General features: G+C 55.8%; 1 protein-coding gene across 9 annotated transcripts in view; it reads right to left on the minus strand.

Moving 5' to 3' along the window:
- The window catches only part of MIB2 (MIB E3 ubiquitin protein ligase 2), a 49,160-nt gene that overhangs the window by 7,860 nt on the left and 23,918 nt on the right, over positions 1 to 17,382 (minus strand). For 4 of the 9 annotated variants that reach the window (XM_051988808.1, XM_051988812.1, XM_051988809.1 and 1 more), the window contains 2 exons: positions 4,935 to 5,211; positions 4,223 to 4,394 (listed from right to left, as the gene is read on the minus strand). In XM_051988808.1, the coding sequence (XP_051844768.1) occupies positions 4,223 to 4,394; positions 4,935 to 5,181 (419 nt within the window). In that variant the 5' untranslated portion in view covers positions 5,182 to 5,211. Of the gene's footprint in view, positions 1 to 4,222; positions 4,395 to 4,934; positions 5,212 to 8,262; positions 8,309 to 9,938; positions 9,975 to 16,679; positions 17,241 to 17,382 lie in introns of those variants that run through there. The other 5 variants (XM_051988810.1, XM_051988811.1, XM_051988806.1 and 2 more) reach the window with 4 other exon arrangements.

The raw sequence follows: 17,382 nt of genomic DNA on the forward strand, positions 1-17,382 counted from the left end.
AACTGGACAGCTCCCTGATGGCAAAGCCTGTTAGCTCGGGGACTCTGCAGCCCCAGCAGCTATCCTTGGGACACTGCAGGCGGCCCGTCTCCCAAAGGAACCTGGGAAAGCCGGAGCAGGGCCAGGAGAAAGCAGCCAGCTCAACCGAAGGGCTTCAGGTTGCCTCAAAGCAGAGGGGGCTGGGGAGGGCAGAGGCGGGGAGGCCGGGTCAGTCAGACTCCCTGGAGATGTGGTTCAGGGGGCAAACAGGGACCTCATGGGGGCTCTGCAGTTTTACCGGGTCATTCTGCTTAGCCCCAAGCACGCCAAGGGCAGGAGAGGGCAGGAGGCGGGCTGGTGGGGGGGGAGGGGAGTGGTCCTCTCCCCAGGGGGTCTCTTTTTCTTGGTTCTGTCATAGAGCCATGGACCTGCTCAAGCTGGGCCCTGCTCCGACACAAGAGCCTGGGGTAGCTCCAGCCCTTTCTCAGGGTGGTGCAGGCCTGCCGGCCAGGCCCCAGAGACCCACAATTTGCCTCAGGTTCGAACCCCTGCCCTGCAGTGGGACCAGCTGCAGGGAGGATGAAAGGGGCAACAGTTTTCCAGAGTCGAATGCCAGGAAGAAGTGCTCCAGTGTGGCTGTGCTGGCTTCTTCAGCAGGAGGGGGCAGCTGGGAGCCAGTGCAGCTTCTGCAGGAGGGGGCAGCTGGGAGCCGGGAGCTGGTGCAGCTTCTGCAGGAGAGGGCAGCTGGGAGCCAGTGCAGCTTCTGCAGGAGGGGGCAGCTGGGAGCCAGTGCAGCTTCTGCAGGAGGGGGCAGCTGGGAGCCGGGAGCTGGTGCAGCTTCTGCAGGAGGGGGCAGCTGGGAGCCAGTGCAGCTTCTGCAGGAGGGGGCAGCTGGGAGCGGGAGCTGGTGCAGCTTCTGCAGGAGGGGGCAGCTGGGAGCTGGTGCAGCTTCTGCAGGAGGGGGCAGCTGGGAGCCGGTGCAGCTTCTGCAGGAGGGGGCAGCTGGGAGCCAGTGCAGCTTCTGCAGGAGGGGGCAGCTGGGAGCCGGGAGCTGGTGCAGCTTCTGCAGGAGGGGGCAGCTGGGAGCTGGGAGCTGGTGCAACTTCTGCAGGAGGGGGCAGCTGGGAGCCAGGAGCTGGTGCAGCTTCTGCAGGAGGGGGCAGCTGGGAGCTGGTGCAGCTTCTGCAGGAGGGGGCAGCTGGGAGCCGGGAGCTGGTGCAACTTCTGCAGGAGGGGGCAGCTGGGAGCTGGTGCAGCTTCTGCAGGAGGGGGCAGCTGGGAGCCGGGAGCTGGTGCAACTTCTGCAGGAGGGGGCAGCTGGGAGCCGGGAGCTGGTGCAACTTCTGCAGGAGGGGGCAGCTGGGAGCCGATGCGGCTTCTGTAGGAGGGGGCAGCTGGGAGCCGGTGCGGCTTTTGCAGGAGGGGGCAGCTGGGAGCCGGTGCGGCTTTTGCAGGAGGGGGCAGCTGGGAGCAAGTGCAGCTTCTACAGCGGGAGGAGGGCGGCTCTGCTTCTAAGAAAGGAGATGGGTCCTCCAGGGGCTCTGCCCCACCTAGGGATGAGCTGCTGGACAAGCCATCCCCTCCCAGGGGCTGGAAAACAAAGAGCTTGGGCCGAATGCCAGGGACCTGGGCCTTGGGACTAGCCCGAACCGGCCATTTGGGGCCACTAGCACATCCAGTGAGTGTCCAGGAGCACACGGGAACACCCGCAGCCTCTAAATAAGGGAGAGCGCCAGCCAGCCAGCCAGCCAGCCCGTCACGGCCCGGGGGCCACGGCAAACATGGAGAACTGGAAGAAGTGCCCCCTTCAGATGGCGTCCATAGAGCAGGGTGTGGCTCCTTGGTCTCGATCTGAGCACGGGGGCCTCCACCCAGGCCTCCCTAAGCAGCCCTGCCTCTGACAGAAGTGGCTCTCCATATTCCTGACCTTCCCAACCGTTCCCAGCACGGAAAGAGAGATGGTCCACATCTGAACAAGGCAGGACCTAAAGACCTGAATGCAAATTCAGCCTCGGACACTAGCTGTATGACCCTAGGTGAGTCACTTCCCCTCCTTGCCTCAGTTTCCCTATGTGTAAAAGGCAGAAGCAGGACCTGCTGGTCCCCGAGTTCCCCTTCAGGCCCAAATCAATGATCCTGTCACTTTCAGGTTGCTCCAGTGAGCTCAGGATTGGGAAAAGTCTCTTGGTCAGTGGGGCAAGCCCCCCATCCCCTTCTTGGCCCCCACATCTCTGCATGCACCACAAGGGGGAGGTCCCTTTCTAACTCCTACATTCTGGCTCTATGATGTGGTGTGGTCAGGAGACCGAGGCTCTTGGGGCTCCCTGCCAGTTGATGCAGAGAAGGATAAGCAGCTCCTAGGCCTGGGTCTGGCTGCTGCCCAAAGGGGGGTCCTTTGGGAATCCCGTTGAGGGGCTCTTGACCTCGAGAGTCCTCTGGCCCAAGGCCCATTTTAGAGAGGGGAAGACCGAGACCAGGAGGCGACAAGTGGCTTGCTCCAACTTGCAGCAGGAGGAGCAGCAGAGTTGGGACTTTACCTCACCCTCGGTGCTGGGGAAGAGGGGCTAGAGAGGGGCTGGGAGTGCTTCTGAGATGTCACCTCCCTCGCTGCTCTCTGGGGGGCTGAGACCAAGGCAGCAGGCCCCCATCTAACAGCTGGAACCTCAAGTTAGAGGGCACAGCCTCTGTAGCGTGAGGGCCATGAGGCCCTGGGCATCTGCCCTCAGTGCCCCCACTCCCCAGCCTCAAGCCAGTCCGAGGCTCTGCCCCGGGGCCAGATTTGGTTCCTTTCAACAGGGTGATTTATTAAGATTGTTGGCACCCCAAAGCCTCTGGGCCAGTGACCCAAGAACTAGAACTGGGCGCTCTCCCGGCCCAGGCCAGCCCCCCTCTGCCCACCCTGGGAACGGCCTGGTTCTGAGCCCCCAGAAACAGGAAGTGGGAGGCCGGAGCAGCCCCGGCCACTCGTTGCCTCTGAGAGGGGGAGGCCGGGGCTGCCTCTCTGGGGAAGGCTCCGGGGCTGCAGGGTCTCTAGCTCGGGTACTTTCCCCGAGCAGGCCGGTCAGCCTGGCAGCCCCCTGCACCCAAGGCATCCTCAGGAAGTGGCCCTGGGGCCCACGTGGATTCAAGTGCAGAGCGTTTGGGCTGGGGTAGGAGAGGGGGTCCACGTGTCTCAGGCAGCCTGGGCCTCCAGAGCAGGGGAGGCCAGAAGGCAGTGGGCAGAATGGCCACTCTGAGACCGTGCCCGGGTCCACAGTGGGAGCTCAGCAGTGCCCTGACCTCCATGCCCTGGCCTCCTCGCCCCGGGACCTCCACGCGTGGCCCTCATCACCTCTGGCCTCCTACCTCACCCCCGCCCCGGTCCGTCTCACACACCCAGCTCCTTCCCCGCCTCTCCCTTCACAGCCCTTCCTCCCAGCCCCTCAATCCCGCCCCACTCACCCATCACCATGGGAGATTTCCCATCTCCCAGCCTTGGCAACAGCCACGCTCCACGCCTGGGAGGCTCTGCTCCACACCCCCAGTGATGAGGGCGTGGGTCCCCCCACCTTAGGCCCGAGGCACTCTGGGAGGAAGGACACACCTCCTCTGGCCAGATCACACTGGCCTTGGGAGCCCAGGACGTGCCTCGTGGGGCCCCAGGGGGGCACACAGCGCCGGCCTGGGAACGGGGCCGCCAGAGTTCAAACCCAGCCTCAGACACTTCCTGGCTGTGACCCAGGCCCCGCCTCTGTCTGACTCAGTTTCCTCCTTCCACAAGGGCCCCTTTCTCAGGGTTCTGAGAAGGTACAAAGCACTCAGCACGGGGCCTGGCAAACAGCAGGTGCTCTGTAAACGTCTGTATTTTTATTTCCTCTCTGGTGACTGCTCTCTAGGTGCTCCCAGGGAAGAGTAAATCCACAGAATCAAGATGACCACAGGCAACAAGCCCCGGGTGACCCTGCACTCGCCCAGGACCCCGCGTGTTAGAGCCGGGGAACGTCCCCCGAGAGCTCAGCTCCCGAGGCCGGGCACCGGGTCTGAGGCTCGCCACAAGGCTCCGCGCCAGCGCCAGGGCCGGCCGGCAGCGAGGAGCGAGCGTCGGGCCGGGCCCATCCTCGGACTCATCGGGGGCCTGGCCAACGGGCCACCTGGAGGCCGCCGAGTCCCGGGGCGGGAAAGCTCCGTGCTCAGTCCTCCCCGACACAGAGACCGCTGACCCTCCCGCCACCAGAGAGGGCAGGGAGGCGCTGCCGGTACTCACGGGCGCGAGTGCGCGGTCTCGTAGCGTTCGAAGGCGTGCGAGAGGTCGTGCTTGTTGTTCATGTAGCACTGGGTGCAGAGGTCATAGTCGAAGCAGATCCGGCACTTCCAGCGCATGCCCCTGAGCCCGTGCTTCTTACAGCAGTCGCAGATGATGTTGGGGTGTCGGACACCTGTGGGGCAGCTCACGCTCACCCCCGCCCCGGGCCCCGGCCCTTGCCCCGACTCCTGCCCCCCGTGCTCCCAACCCAGCCCTCCCTTCTGAGCCGCGGCGGCCCGGAGGCCGGGGGCCAATCACACGCGGTAAGGTGGGGAGGAGGCATATCCCCCTCAGTCAGAGCAGAGGGAGGAATATGGGCACGCCTGAGCAGCCCCCCTCCCCCGGGGCCAGAATGGGGATGCCCTGCATGTTATAGAGAAGGGGACCCCCGAGTCCCAGCGGTAAGGAACAAAGGGTGCAGAGGTCCTCGGCTGGCCCCCCCAGGCTGACTCCTGCTCCCAGGGACTCGGGTCGGCAGCGCCCGCCGCGGGCCCGGAGCCTCCGATGCCACATCGCCGCGTGACCCCGGGCACGTCACCCAGCCCGTCAACCTCCATCTCCTCCCTCACTTCCCCGGGTCGTTGCGGGGATCCCACCAGACCCATACACACAAGTGCCCTGGGAACCCCACGAGCCACACGAAAGCTCGCCCTGCTCCCCTGCCTCGCTTTACCTATCTGGGCGTTGTCATAGAGGAGGAGGTCATAGGCGCCCTGAAAGCCGGTCCGGTAGTTAGTCCTGGTGCCCTGATCCCACTGGACCACCACCGTGCGGTCGGGCGTCGTGGGGCTGCCCTGGCGGCCGATCTCCACCACCGTGCCGACGTTCCCCTCGCCGTTGTCCTGATTGCCCCACTTCCAGTCGACCCCTCGCACCACGCGCATCCCCACCTGCATGCTGGCGTAACAATCCGGGTCCATGGCAGTCTGCGCGGCCGCGCGCCCACGTTCCTGAGAGCAGAGAGCACAGGGGGCAGGGGTTAGGGGTATCCAGGCTCCCGGGGCACCCGCCCACCCCAGGAGGAAGCTTCCCTGAGGGCACCAAGACCACAGCCAGGACTGGGGAGACACTGAGAGAGCGCCCGCCTCAGGGGAGCTTCCTGGGGCGCAAAGCCAGGGAGTCCCTCCGGGGCAGCTGCCCACCCACCCTGGGCCTCATTCCTCACTCAGGAGGCCCCGCGGCCCCCGCCGGCTCTGACCTGCCAGGCTCCTGGGACAATGGTAGCAATGGCCATCAGCCGCTCTTCCCCCAAGGTGTCTGCTCCCCCAGTCCCTCCCCCTTCTCCACACACATGCAAATACTCATGCACACACACACACACATGTGCACTCACACATACATGCACATACTTGTACAAACACAAGCACACACACTCACGCACACACATGCACACTCGTACACACCCACTCTGTACACATACAAACATGTGCACACTCCTGCGCTCTCTTGCACACACTCAAACGTACATGCACATCCTTGCACACTCACACTTGTACACCCACTCCGTGCACACTCTGCAAACACACGCATTCACAAATATACACACACACTCATACAAACTCAAGCACACTTATACATACACTAACAGACACGCTCACGTACACTCAAGTACACACATGCACACTCACAAATGCGCGCACACACTCAGGAATCTCGCCCCGATATCCGCATTGCCGCCCGAGGAGGCCGGACACACAGCCCCCCCCCCCCAGCTTTTTCCCTGCATACAGAGTTGGGCAGTTTGATTTCTGGGGGGAGGGGGTGTAATCACCGCCAGTCCCTGTCCAGCTTTAGTGGGCTAGGCCTGGAAACAGGAAGCAGTGAGTTCCAACCCAGCTTCTGTCACTTCCTAGTTGTGAGCCTGGCCAAGTTGGCTAACCTCTCTGCCTCAGTTTCCTCAACTGTAAAATGGGGATAATAACGGCTTCTCCCCCCTCCCAGTTGTTAGGAACAAACGAGATCTCTGTAAAGCAGTTAACCCGGTGCCTGGCACACAGTAGGAACTACATAAATGCTTCTTCCCTTCTCCGTCCTTTTCCACTTTGTGACGTCCGGAAACCAAACTAGCAGCGAGATGCCAAAGATCGTTTTAGCCTGGTCGAAAGGCAGATTTAAAGACCTGAGAGTTTTCCCAGCTAGCCGGGGCCCAGGTCTCCAGAGGGGCCTTCGCTGCCCCCCAACCCCCTCAGCTTGAGGCCGTGTGCTGCCCAGAGGGGAGGCCTCCCAGGAGCTGCCGCAGCAGCCGCTCAGCACAGGAGCTGCAGCACAACTCAAGACCAGCGGAGGGCAGCAGAGCATCAGCCCAGGGGAAATGGTCAGCCGGCGGACAAGAGCAGGGGCCTGCTACATCCCTGCTGCCCTGCATCTGCTCCTCGCGGGCCTCCCCAAGCACATTTCCCAGCCGGCACCACCCGACCACGTGGGCATCTCACAGCACCCCCAACTGCAGAGGTCCCTTTTTGCAACAAAGCGGGGCTGGCAGTCGGAGCTGGTGAGCTACAGTTTGGAATGGAAGCTGACCCACTAATTATTTCTCATTTAAGGTAGCTGGGGGGGGGGGGGCTGTCCATTTATGAGCGGGTTCGAGGCTTCCTGGGAGTTTTCATCTGAAAAAAAACAGACAGGAACTGAATCCAAATCGATAGCCACACAACAGACAAAGAGGAACAGAGGCCCGAGCCCAATCAAGGGGCTTCCCAGGAATAGGAAAATATGGGGGGAGGGCCCAGGAAAAACCATCCTCTCGATTGAAGAGCACGCAAAAGTTAAAACCAGCAAAGTTCCCCTTTGAGATGGAAAGACAAGTGGGTTCCAAGTGGGAAAAAGCAGAAAAATAAGCACCAGGCCAGGCTCCTGCACTACTGCCTCAGCAGGGTCCTGCTCAGGCTTCTTGGGGCTGGGGGGCGTGGAGGGGAGAAAGTTTGGCTCAAAACAAAGTATCTCGGAGAAGCTTGCACTTGTATATAATCCCCTTTGCCATTTTTTTTGTACATGGAAATGTGGGTTAAGTTCATAATTGATTTTAAAATGTTTTCTTTAATATTTATATAATGTAATGTTTAATATTTACATGTTTCTATTTATATATATTTTTATATTATAATATTTACATGTTTATATACTATAATATATATTATATATTATGTTTATATATTATACTATATATAACATCTATTTATATACACATTATAAATTTATATCATAATTTAATTAATTCTTACCCAAAAATTTATTACTAGCTCTCCTCTAACTCTACTTCTGTGCCTCAGACCATAGGACCAATAACAGGCCCTATTTTCAGAGGGTTTTCAGGTAAACAAAGCACTTTTTTTTTACCCACAATCCCGTGAGGGAAGCCGTGTAAAGATTATACCCATTTCACCGGTGAGCACATTAAAGTGCCAAATGATTTTCAGAAAAAGAATACTCAGTAACCATGTGAAAGAAATTCTCCAAATCACTGACCAAAAGAATACGACTTTGTCTGAGGCTTCAATTCAACAAACTGTCAAAGAATATTATGAAAAGGACTAGTTCCCGGCAGCCATGGCTGGTTCTGCTACACTACTCTAGGGGAACCACCTTCCCATCAATCACGGTAATCACATTGTTTCCAGAAAGGGGTTTATGGATCAATTCTTCTGAGGTTGCTCACCAACCCAAGGATTTTCCCAGGTAAGACGGAATGGAGGGGAGAAAGAGAAAATCCCTTACCATTTACCACCATCGGCAATCAAAATATCTTCCCAGGATCCCATAATTCCCTTTTATCTAGTTCCCCCAAAGAGAAATTATTTTCCTCTCCTAGTCATCTCTCTAACATCATGGTTAGCCCAAGGCCTTGTAGAATGAAAAAAAAAAAAAAAAAAAACACGGGAGGACACAGTTGGTCTCCCCAGAGCTTAGCGCAGTGCCTGGGGCCTAATAAATGCATAATCAAGGTTTTTCATTCATTCATTCATTCAATATTAGAGGATCTATGAAGAAACAGCTAAGCTTACCTGCAACTGGTTAAAGGGTGATCTGATCCAACCGTTCCGGAACAGCCTTTGGAATGGAAAAAAGAACCAACTACTAAAAGTGGGATTGACAAACAACTGGTGATGAGCTCTCTATCACCAGGAGCTAAGAATGGGTTTGGGGTTTTTCAAGAAAGTTTTATTTTCTTTAAAAATGTAAGAAATGGGGAAGCTAGATGGCACAGTGGATAAAGCACCAGCCCAGAAGTCAAGAGGATTTGAGTACAAATCTGGCCTCAGACATTAATCCTGGCTGTGTGACTCTGGGCAAGTCATTTAACCCCCAATTGCCTCAGCAAAAAAAAAAAAAAAAAAAAAAAAAAAAAAAAAAAAAGTAAGAAATGTTCTTTGCTGGCCAGCAGCAGCACCAAAACAAGTGAGTGGATCGGGCAGTAGAGTGCTGACCCCTGCACCCAACTGTTTATACCCTTTGACCCAGAGGTCATATCACTGAATGTCCTTAGGAGGCCAAAGATGGGGAAAAAAGGCCCCATGTTATCAAAATATTCCCAGAAGTGCTTTTTGTGATAGTAAAGAATTCTATCCATCAATGAAGAAACAGTGGAAAAACTGCGCTGTTACTGCACCCTAAGAAAGAGGGGCAGCCCAAGAATGGGGTGCCAGTCCTGCCTCTGACAGAGCTGGCTACAGGGGGAATTTCCTCTGCTACTAATGAAGTCCTAGATCAGGTTTTCGTTTTTAAATGACAAATATCAGGGCCGCTGAGCAGCACAGGGAGATGTAGGAACTAAAGGTGAGTAGAATTCAGAATTTAAAGATGGCCACAAGGTCTGTGACGCTCAATGATGACCACACTCAGATAAACTGGGAAAGACACGATGAAAGGTCGGGGCTTATGGATGAACGTTTCGAACATTTTCCTGTTTTACAAGGAAAGGGCATTTAATGGGAGGAGAAAGTAGAGGAGGATAAGGGACATATTAGGAAAAAAGTTGACTTTTTTAAAGATATCAATAAAAACATTTTAAACTCTAAAAAGAAATGGATGTTTCTGAGAAGCTGAAGGATTACCCCAAGATGACCAAGGCAGGGGCAGAGCTTGGGCTCAGCACCGGGTCTCTCTGGACTCCTAGAGGCTTCCGATTTTTCCCAGCTCAAGGTTACGACCAGTGCAGGCCTCTTATCCCCGGAAGGACTCCACCCTCCTCCCAAAGCCGGGGTTTTCATGATTACTTTGGGAGGATCCAGGGGAAAGAGACTTCTCTGGTCAAACCTGTCTGTGGAAGGGACCAGAATTGAGAGTGCCCGTGAAGGAAGCCTCCCAGCCCATCAGAGAAGGCGAGACTGGTTCCGTTGGGGTCACCATTCTCTAGTTTCATCAGATCTGATCGCTCCAAAGTCCTCCTCCCCACAGGGGAAGAACCGCTTCCAAGCAGCGGCCTCTCAACTCTAAGGATGAAGGGGAGTCCCCGGGATCAGGCCCCTGCAGCAGCAGGAGGCAGAGTCCTCCAAGGCTGAGCTCCCCTTCTGGGTCCTGCTCTCCCAGCACACAAAGAAACCCAGAACCCACAGCCTTCCATCATCCAACACCAGCTCCCTGTACCATCCCATCCCCTTCCACTGCCACGTATCCCCTTCGCTGGGGAGCGGCTCTTTAGTATACTACTACACGCCTTTGCTCACGCCACTTCCTTTACCTGAAAGGCTTTCTTCTCCATTTATCTCCCATCTCCTTCACAAAGCCTTCCCTATCTGCAGAGCTTAGTTCACCCGACTCTTACAGCGCCGGCTGCTCAGATCCTTTATTTATCAGGACAGCCCATTTCACAGGTCTGGGTCTTACTTTCCTGTCCTCGTCATCTCTCCAACTCTGTGGTTAGCCCAAGGCCTTGTGGACGTTAAACAATTCAAAACCAACTCCACTTCCTCAGACTCAAGATTCCTTTTTCTTTATATTGAACAATTCTACTGAAACCAATTATAACAAAAAATACAATTATCAAAACATTAAAAAAAAAAAAAGTTCATGGCTCTCAGCTTAGGAACTCCATAGATTCAGCTAACATTCACCCCTCTTCAGAATACCCAGAATGCCCTATACCCTTTCTCCTGGCCCAGGAGCTGCCAACAGAAGCCCTGCCCACCGAGTCCGTCTCCTACAGGATCCAGCTGGTACGTCCACGAGCATGTGGCCACACACGAACACACAGAGAAACCGCCTCCTATCAAGAGGAGGGGGACAGCCTTTAAGAAAGAAGAGCTGGTGGGACAGCCAGATGGCACAGTGGATAGAGCACCAGCCCTGAGATCAGGAGGACCTGAGTTCTAATCCAGCCTCAAACATAACACTTCCTAGCTGTGTGACCCTGGGCAAGTCAACCCCAATTGCCTCAGGGAAAAAAAAAGAATTGGACATTTAGAGGCTGTCCATCAACTGGGAAATGGCTGAACAGGTTGTGGTATGATGTGGTATGTGCTATAAGAAATGAGGAGGAGGATGGCTTCTGAGCTGATGCAAAGTGAAGTTAAGCAGAATCAGGAAAAGACTGTATACAGTGTTGTTATTTTGTTATATACTGTATACAGTTTAACAGTTGATGATCAAGTCCAAATGACTTAGCTGTTCTCCACGATACAGTGATGCAAGACAATTCAAAGGACCCACGATGAAAAATGCTACAGTGGGAGCCTGAGTGCAGATTGAAACGGTTTTTCAATTTTGTTTTTCTTGAATTTTTTGACTTTTCTTTTGTAACGTGGCTGATATGACCTCACATGTATAAAATCAAGGACAAATTGCTTGTCTTCTCAAGGAAATAGGGAAGGGCAGAAGCAAGGGAACTTAAAACTCACGTTTTGAGTGTCAAAAATGAAAAACATTTAATAAAATAAAACTGTATTTTAAAAATAAATCCATTCCTCATATTCCTTGGTGACCAGCCCTACGCAAATTGGGCCCGGCCTTGCTGCTGTCGGGACATCACGATCCCTGAACGTTGGGCCCGGCCTCCCTCTGCTTTTCTACTTGTAGGCTCTGGCCACACGAGGTAGCAAGTGGCTTGTTGCTGACCCTTCCCATATAGCTTGCATGCACAGAGTTAGGAGGCTCCTATATGCTCCCCTTTGTGAGGAAAGGGGGCTGGACGGCCCAGGAGAACACTTGGTGAGAGGCCTGGGCAGGGACACAGTGGCACAGGGGCTGACAGTGGTCTGACACTCTAGTGTGCCAGGCGGATGTGGCTCTGGGGGGGAGTAGGGAGAGGAGAGGGTGATGGCTTCAACCTGTGGGTGGCTTCCTGGAAGCTCCACAGGAGGGACTGCCTTTTAGAGTTAAAGAGGAGGGCACCCCAGAAACCCCACTCTGAATCATCCTCTCTACCTGCCTGAGTGCACAGAGGAGAGGGAGCTTCTGCAGAGCCTCATGCCTCTTCCTTCTTGCCCTGCCTTACTCCCAAGTTCTAGACAGTAAAAGAATCGCACGAGCCATGATCCCGCCACCATCCCAGGCAGAGGCTCCCCCAGAGAGCCTGCCTTTGGTCCACAAGTATCGAACCTGGAGGCCTCTTCTACAGGGATGGGAAGAGGACAGGGCCTCCTGGTGCAGGAGCAGCAGCTGCCCATCTGATGGGGTCCATGGACCAAGGGCCAATGAAGCCATAGGATCTCCCCCGCTCTATTTCCAGCCCATCGTTACAAAAGACCCTAGATACTTGGAATGCAGCCTTCTTCTCTCCCAACTTCCTACACCAAACCTGTATTTCCACATTAACTTCCCCGTTCCTCACTGACTGTGTCCACTGGCTTATGGTAGGGCCAGAGGGGACATATGAAGGAATCATGGATTTAAAGCCTTAAGTTTCCTTGGAGGCATTTTACAGATAAAGAAATAGAGACATGAGGTGTCTCACCCAGGGTCACACAGCTGGTGTCAAGTCATTGGATTGGAAGGCAGATAATCTCGACTCCAATGCTAGTGCTCTAACCAATGTGGCACACTGCCTCTTGTGAGGGACAGAGGATAATTCCCATTCTCAGAGTCCAGCAGAGTGTTAAAGACATAGACCCAAAAAGTTGCTCGGAGCACGATGTTCTCAGAGTCACTTGCAATGGGCCAGTAGGGTCCCACGTGAATACAAAAGGAGAGCTGGCTTCCTGGAGAAGGAGCTGTTGAAGCCGGGTCCAGTCAGCACCACAGCTTTGCCAGTGTCTCGCTCACAAGACAGTTCCACCCCAGCTTAGCTAGTGCCCAGTTTGGAGCCGACCCCCTGCCCTGCTCAGGTTGGCACCCAGTTCACGCCCATGATTATTGCCCAGATGAGGTCAGAGACCAAAGCGCAGAAGTTTTCCTCCCAAGGTCTTCTGCTACTCAGACACCCTTAGGCCAACTTGTTGAGGTTCAAAAGGAGACCCCCAAAAGGCCTCAGGCCGGTGTCGTGAGGTGTCTCAAAAGAATCTGCAAGCTTGAACCCATCTCCAAGTCAAGGGGCAAAGTTTATTGTAATTGTAACGCCAACTGAAGTGGACAAAGTTAGGAAGTAGGATTAGGAAACAGCGCAAGAAGAAAATTTATAGGAAAAAACAGAGATCTGGTTCTCCATGTCAGTGATAAGCTCATTTTATGGCCCAGAGGTAGAACCGAGTAGTCTGATAGGCACCTCACCATTTGTCCCAGAGACCTGGTTATCACTGACCAACAGAATGTTATCTGGTTGTCAGCAAAGTTTCTAGGACTAGACTATAGTATTCCTAAAGCTAGGAGACTTTAGGATCATTGACAAACGCATTGTGAGAACAATAGCACTCCTAAGGTCTGGGGCCTCAGGATTACTGCTATGTTTCTCCCCGAAGCTGATCCCCATCAAACTCACTCAGAACCCCGCTCCCCAACAAGCCCAAAGCCCCAATACTCATCTGAAGGTAACCTGAACATTCGCTCTATGGCCATAAAAAGAAGTCTTTCTTCCTGTGTAAATGTCACTAGAAAGAGAACTGGAAGAGAAATCCCCACAGGAAATCGTCACGTTAGCATCACAGAGGGTCTGATCTCCCACCCCTGAAGGGGACTGACCCAAATCTCTGGCACCGGAGGGCTTCCTCATCAGATAAAGGGTCAAAGGACACCAACGGGTTTTTAAATTAGACTTTTAGCGTTTGCTAAATGGCCACACACTGATATGCTACAAATCTCTATAAGAGACAACTAGAAGGTCTCTGACCCCACCATGGTGAAAATGAAAGAGCACAAAAACCTGTCGGAGGTAACAGCAATGATGGAGAAAGGAGAAGGAATCCCAGCTCATGGCGGTGGACTACCAGGACCATATAGCGCATACACGGGAGGATGTTCCAGGCCTCAATCAGATATTTGTGCTTTAGGCTTTTGTCACAAGGGCTGGTTCCCAGTCTGGGACCGGCAGTGTCGGGATGACTATAAAGCCAGAAATGAGCCCCAAAGAGTGACCAGTGACTATTGGACCATCAGCTTTGGGTTCTCAGAGAAGGTCTGGGGCGCTAAGACTATTGTTTTGGTCTCTACGCTCAAAGGGGAGTTTCCCCAGGCCTCTGTATGAAGGGAGACAGAGTCAGACAAGACCACTTCTGGTCGGGGGCACGGCGGGCTCTAGGCAAAGGGTCCTGGCCCGTCCCGACCATCTTAGGGACTGTGACCCCACAGCCCCGGGGATGCCAGCCCAAACAAGGAAAATCTAAGCTGGCTCAAGCAGCCAGGGCCCCAAAGACATAAGCAAATACAGAGCAAGTCCTGGCCTCTATATGCAGAATCTGAAAGAAAGGGTCAGTGACCCCTCAAAGAGAATCATTTGGATAAGCCCCTCCCCGACTCATCACAGGGTGAGACCCTCAGATCTGACCCAATATGGTCTTCCGGTTGCAACTCCTCTTCACCTCCAAGCAGGCCAGGCTAGGCCTGGCATCCCTCAGAAATTCTCTCTGATGGCCCCTTGCTCTGTGGGCCCACTGACCAGGGTCTGCCCTGGACCAAGCAGTCTCCCCACTGCCAGTGCACTGTGGGGCTGGTACCTCTGCATGCTCCAGTGGCCAGGAGGCTCATCAGATGGCACTCCCTCCATGGATGCGGCTCCTCCCTCTCTAGGACAGGCTATCCTCAGAGCCCGGCTGTGGCCGAGAACCTCGACTGCCCAGGCAATGTGCCCAAGCTTTGAGCTCCCGTCAATTCTAAGCTGAAAGGGGCCTTCAAGACCCTTGGGTAAGCCCTCTTGGTTTACAGATAAGGAAACTGAGGCTGGGAAACACTGAATGAATGGCTTCCAGAGCCCCCGCCTCCAAGGGCAGCTCCCAGCCTCCAAGAACCCCTAGTTAATAGGGAGTCAAGAGGAGGCACGGTCCAACAAGAACAGGATGACAGCCAACCCTGGCCTGGGGTTCTAAGGATGGCAAAGCGCTTCTGCCCAACTTACTGGGGTCTCTCATTCACACCTCCCCTCAGTGGCTGAGGAACCCAGCCCATGAGGCCCTCAGCCCCTCCACTGCCTCCATGTAGATGAGATGGCACGTTCAAGAAACGGGCTTGGGAAGAGACCCCCAGGAGTCCCCCCATCTCTGGCCATCGGTTTCACGCTGGATCTAAAACAAATCGTGCCGAGAAGCAGGCCCGGCGCCAGAGAGCCCCGAATTCTGCCTTTTCTCCTCCAGCACCCAGGCTGGTCAAGGAAGAGGGCAGAACTGGTCCCAAAGTCAGGCTGGGCCAGCAGAAGGAAGCACGGCGGAGGCTCTCTGAGTCACACTCGGCGAAGGGCTCAGTGGGGACTTCCCAGAAGGCTTCATGCTGGGCTCTGTGCAGCGGCCGGGTCTGGCTGGTCTGGAGGGATTTCTCTGCAGTCCCTGCCAGGCTTCAGGACAGGCCGGCTCGGAGCACTGCTCCTTTCCAGGCCCTGGGACAGGGCTTTATTTACCTTTATTAATAATGTGACCATGGGAAACCGCAGTGCCCCCAAAGCTCCCACAAGAGGACAAAGTGGGCCATCACCCTCTGCCCACCCCTCCCAGCCTCACAATGGAATCACGACACTAGGGGCTCTCACAAAGTTCCACGGGATCGGCTCATCCCACTGACACATCCTTTCTTCGGCAAACAGCTTTGGCCCTGGACGCAAGCATCAGATCTGTCAAAGGGGGAGGGTGGGCAGAGGACAAGCCCCCACAGACAAGGCTGATGGAACCATGAGTGACATCCTTCATCAAGCCTTCCTTAAGGAAGACCTTGGGTGAGGGGGAAGACACAGCAGCCCTGGAAGACCGCACCTCTCATCTGAGATACCCTAACTTGTCTTTATAAGGGAAAAGCCCTCACCACGCGCAGGGGGATCCAAGTCACCACTCAGGCTGGTGGCCATCAGAAGCTGCCTCTGGAAAGCAGGAGGGGGGCCAGTGGGCTGCAGATGGCAGGGGAATCCCTGGGCTCCAGGTTAACTGTCCCAAGGCAGCATCAGTCAGCAAACCACAGGACTGACATCGGAGCAGATTCTGAAGGGCGTCAGGAGGGCATTTCCAATGCCAAAGGGCTGGTTTAAGCAGAAGTGTGGTCCTTTGCCTTTGCCTCCACTGAGTCTCTATCCCTGCACCAGGCACAGCCCCCTCCGGGCTCCAAGAAAAGGGGGCCCCTTCTCTACACAAGGCCTCCAAGCTGGGACACGGTGACTGGCCCCTTGTGTGGCCCGTTTTAGGAAGAGGGGGGTCTGCTTATCTGAGAGAGGCCTCAGTGGCCCACATTCCCAGCATGCTAGTCTGCGTGCCCGGGAGCGTGGAGCTGAACTGGTACCCAAGTCCTGCTCTTCCTGCTCAGGCTGCATCCATCCAATAAGAGTGTGTGGAAGTCGAATGAATGGAATCCACCTGGCCAATAGCTACCTGCAGGCTCCGTCTCCATGGAGACGCAGGGTATCTTCCTCTCATCCCCGCAGCCAATCGCTGGGCTGCTGGCTGGCTGCTCTCTCTCTCACAGGTGACCTTGCATCTCCTTCTCCTTTCCCCGGGAGAGAAAGCCCGTTACTTCCTGGGGAGGGGGGGTCCTGGCTGCCCCCTCACAGCAGCCTTCTGTCCGGCTCGGGGCATCGCAGCATACAGAAATCCCCCAGAGGCAGGCAAGGTCTGACTCACTGAGCCCCGACTCACAGCCTCTCCCCACTCCGGCCTCACTACCCTGTTTGGACCCAGAGGGGCTTCTTTTTTAAGGAGAAGGCAAATCCAATTTAATTCAACAAATGTTAACTAAGCATAAGTGGATACAAGGTACCTCCAAGGTCCAGGGTCCCCCTTTCCCCCGCCTGGGCCCCAAACCCGAACTGGCCTTCATTCATCCCATTCCCCCCTAAGCCTTAAGGTTACTGGGAGAAGAGAAAGGGCCGGAATGCTCCAGCCACAGCACAGTTGCATGGGCGTCCCCAGCCCGGGGACCTTACCTGTCAGAAGCCCAAGGGCTGCATGTTCCCAGAGGCCCCCGGGCAGGCAGCGGGCAGCCGGGGAGTACCCAAGGGAAGCCCCAGCCCCGGGCTCCAGCTGGCAAAGGGCCCCTTCTCCAGGAAAGCCCTGCTCCCACTCCTTCAGAAGGCCAGACAAAGGACCCCACGAGCTGCCCGCTCTTCCCTCGGGAGCTGCCACAGCAAACCCTGCCCCGACAGCAATCCAGCATCCCCCATCTTGGGGCTTTTCAGAAAAGGAGACACAAGGTGGCCAGAGGGGGCCCCGATTCAGTCCCCTGGTCGGTCTGGATCCCTGACCCTGCGAGCTAGCACCCGGGTCTGGGCGGACTTTGGAGGAGGGGAGGCTGAGGGCGGGGGAGGGACTCGGCGCCGGGGCTCTGGCTGCAGCCCACAGGACGAGGGAAGCAGGTGGGTGCCCCCCCAGGCCAACCCAGGCTACTGGGAGGCGTGCCCTTCTCCTTGGCAGGAGCGAGGCCAGCCCCTCGCCCCCACGCAGCGCCTGGACGAGGAAGGGCAGGGCCGCCGGCTCCCCTTCCAAGCCCCATGGGTAGCCAGCCCCGAGCCCCCAGACGAGGCTGTGCCGGGCAGGGAGTGGAGCGGTGCCCGCAGGCAGGCACACATCCAGCCCTGCTCATGCCTCCCCTCGCTCTCCCCACCCTCCCCAGCTGTCACTTAGCCCAGC

This window comes from Antechinus flavipes, chromosome 3 (assembly GCF_016432865.1).
Source record: "Antechinus flavipes isolate AdamAnt ecotype Samford, QLD, Australia chromosome 3, AdamAnt_v2, whole genome shotgun sequence".
Taxonomy (NCBI): domain Eukaryota; kingdom Metazoa; phylum Chordata; class Mammalia; order Dasyuromorphia; family Dasyuridae; genus Antechinus; species Antechinus flavipes.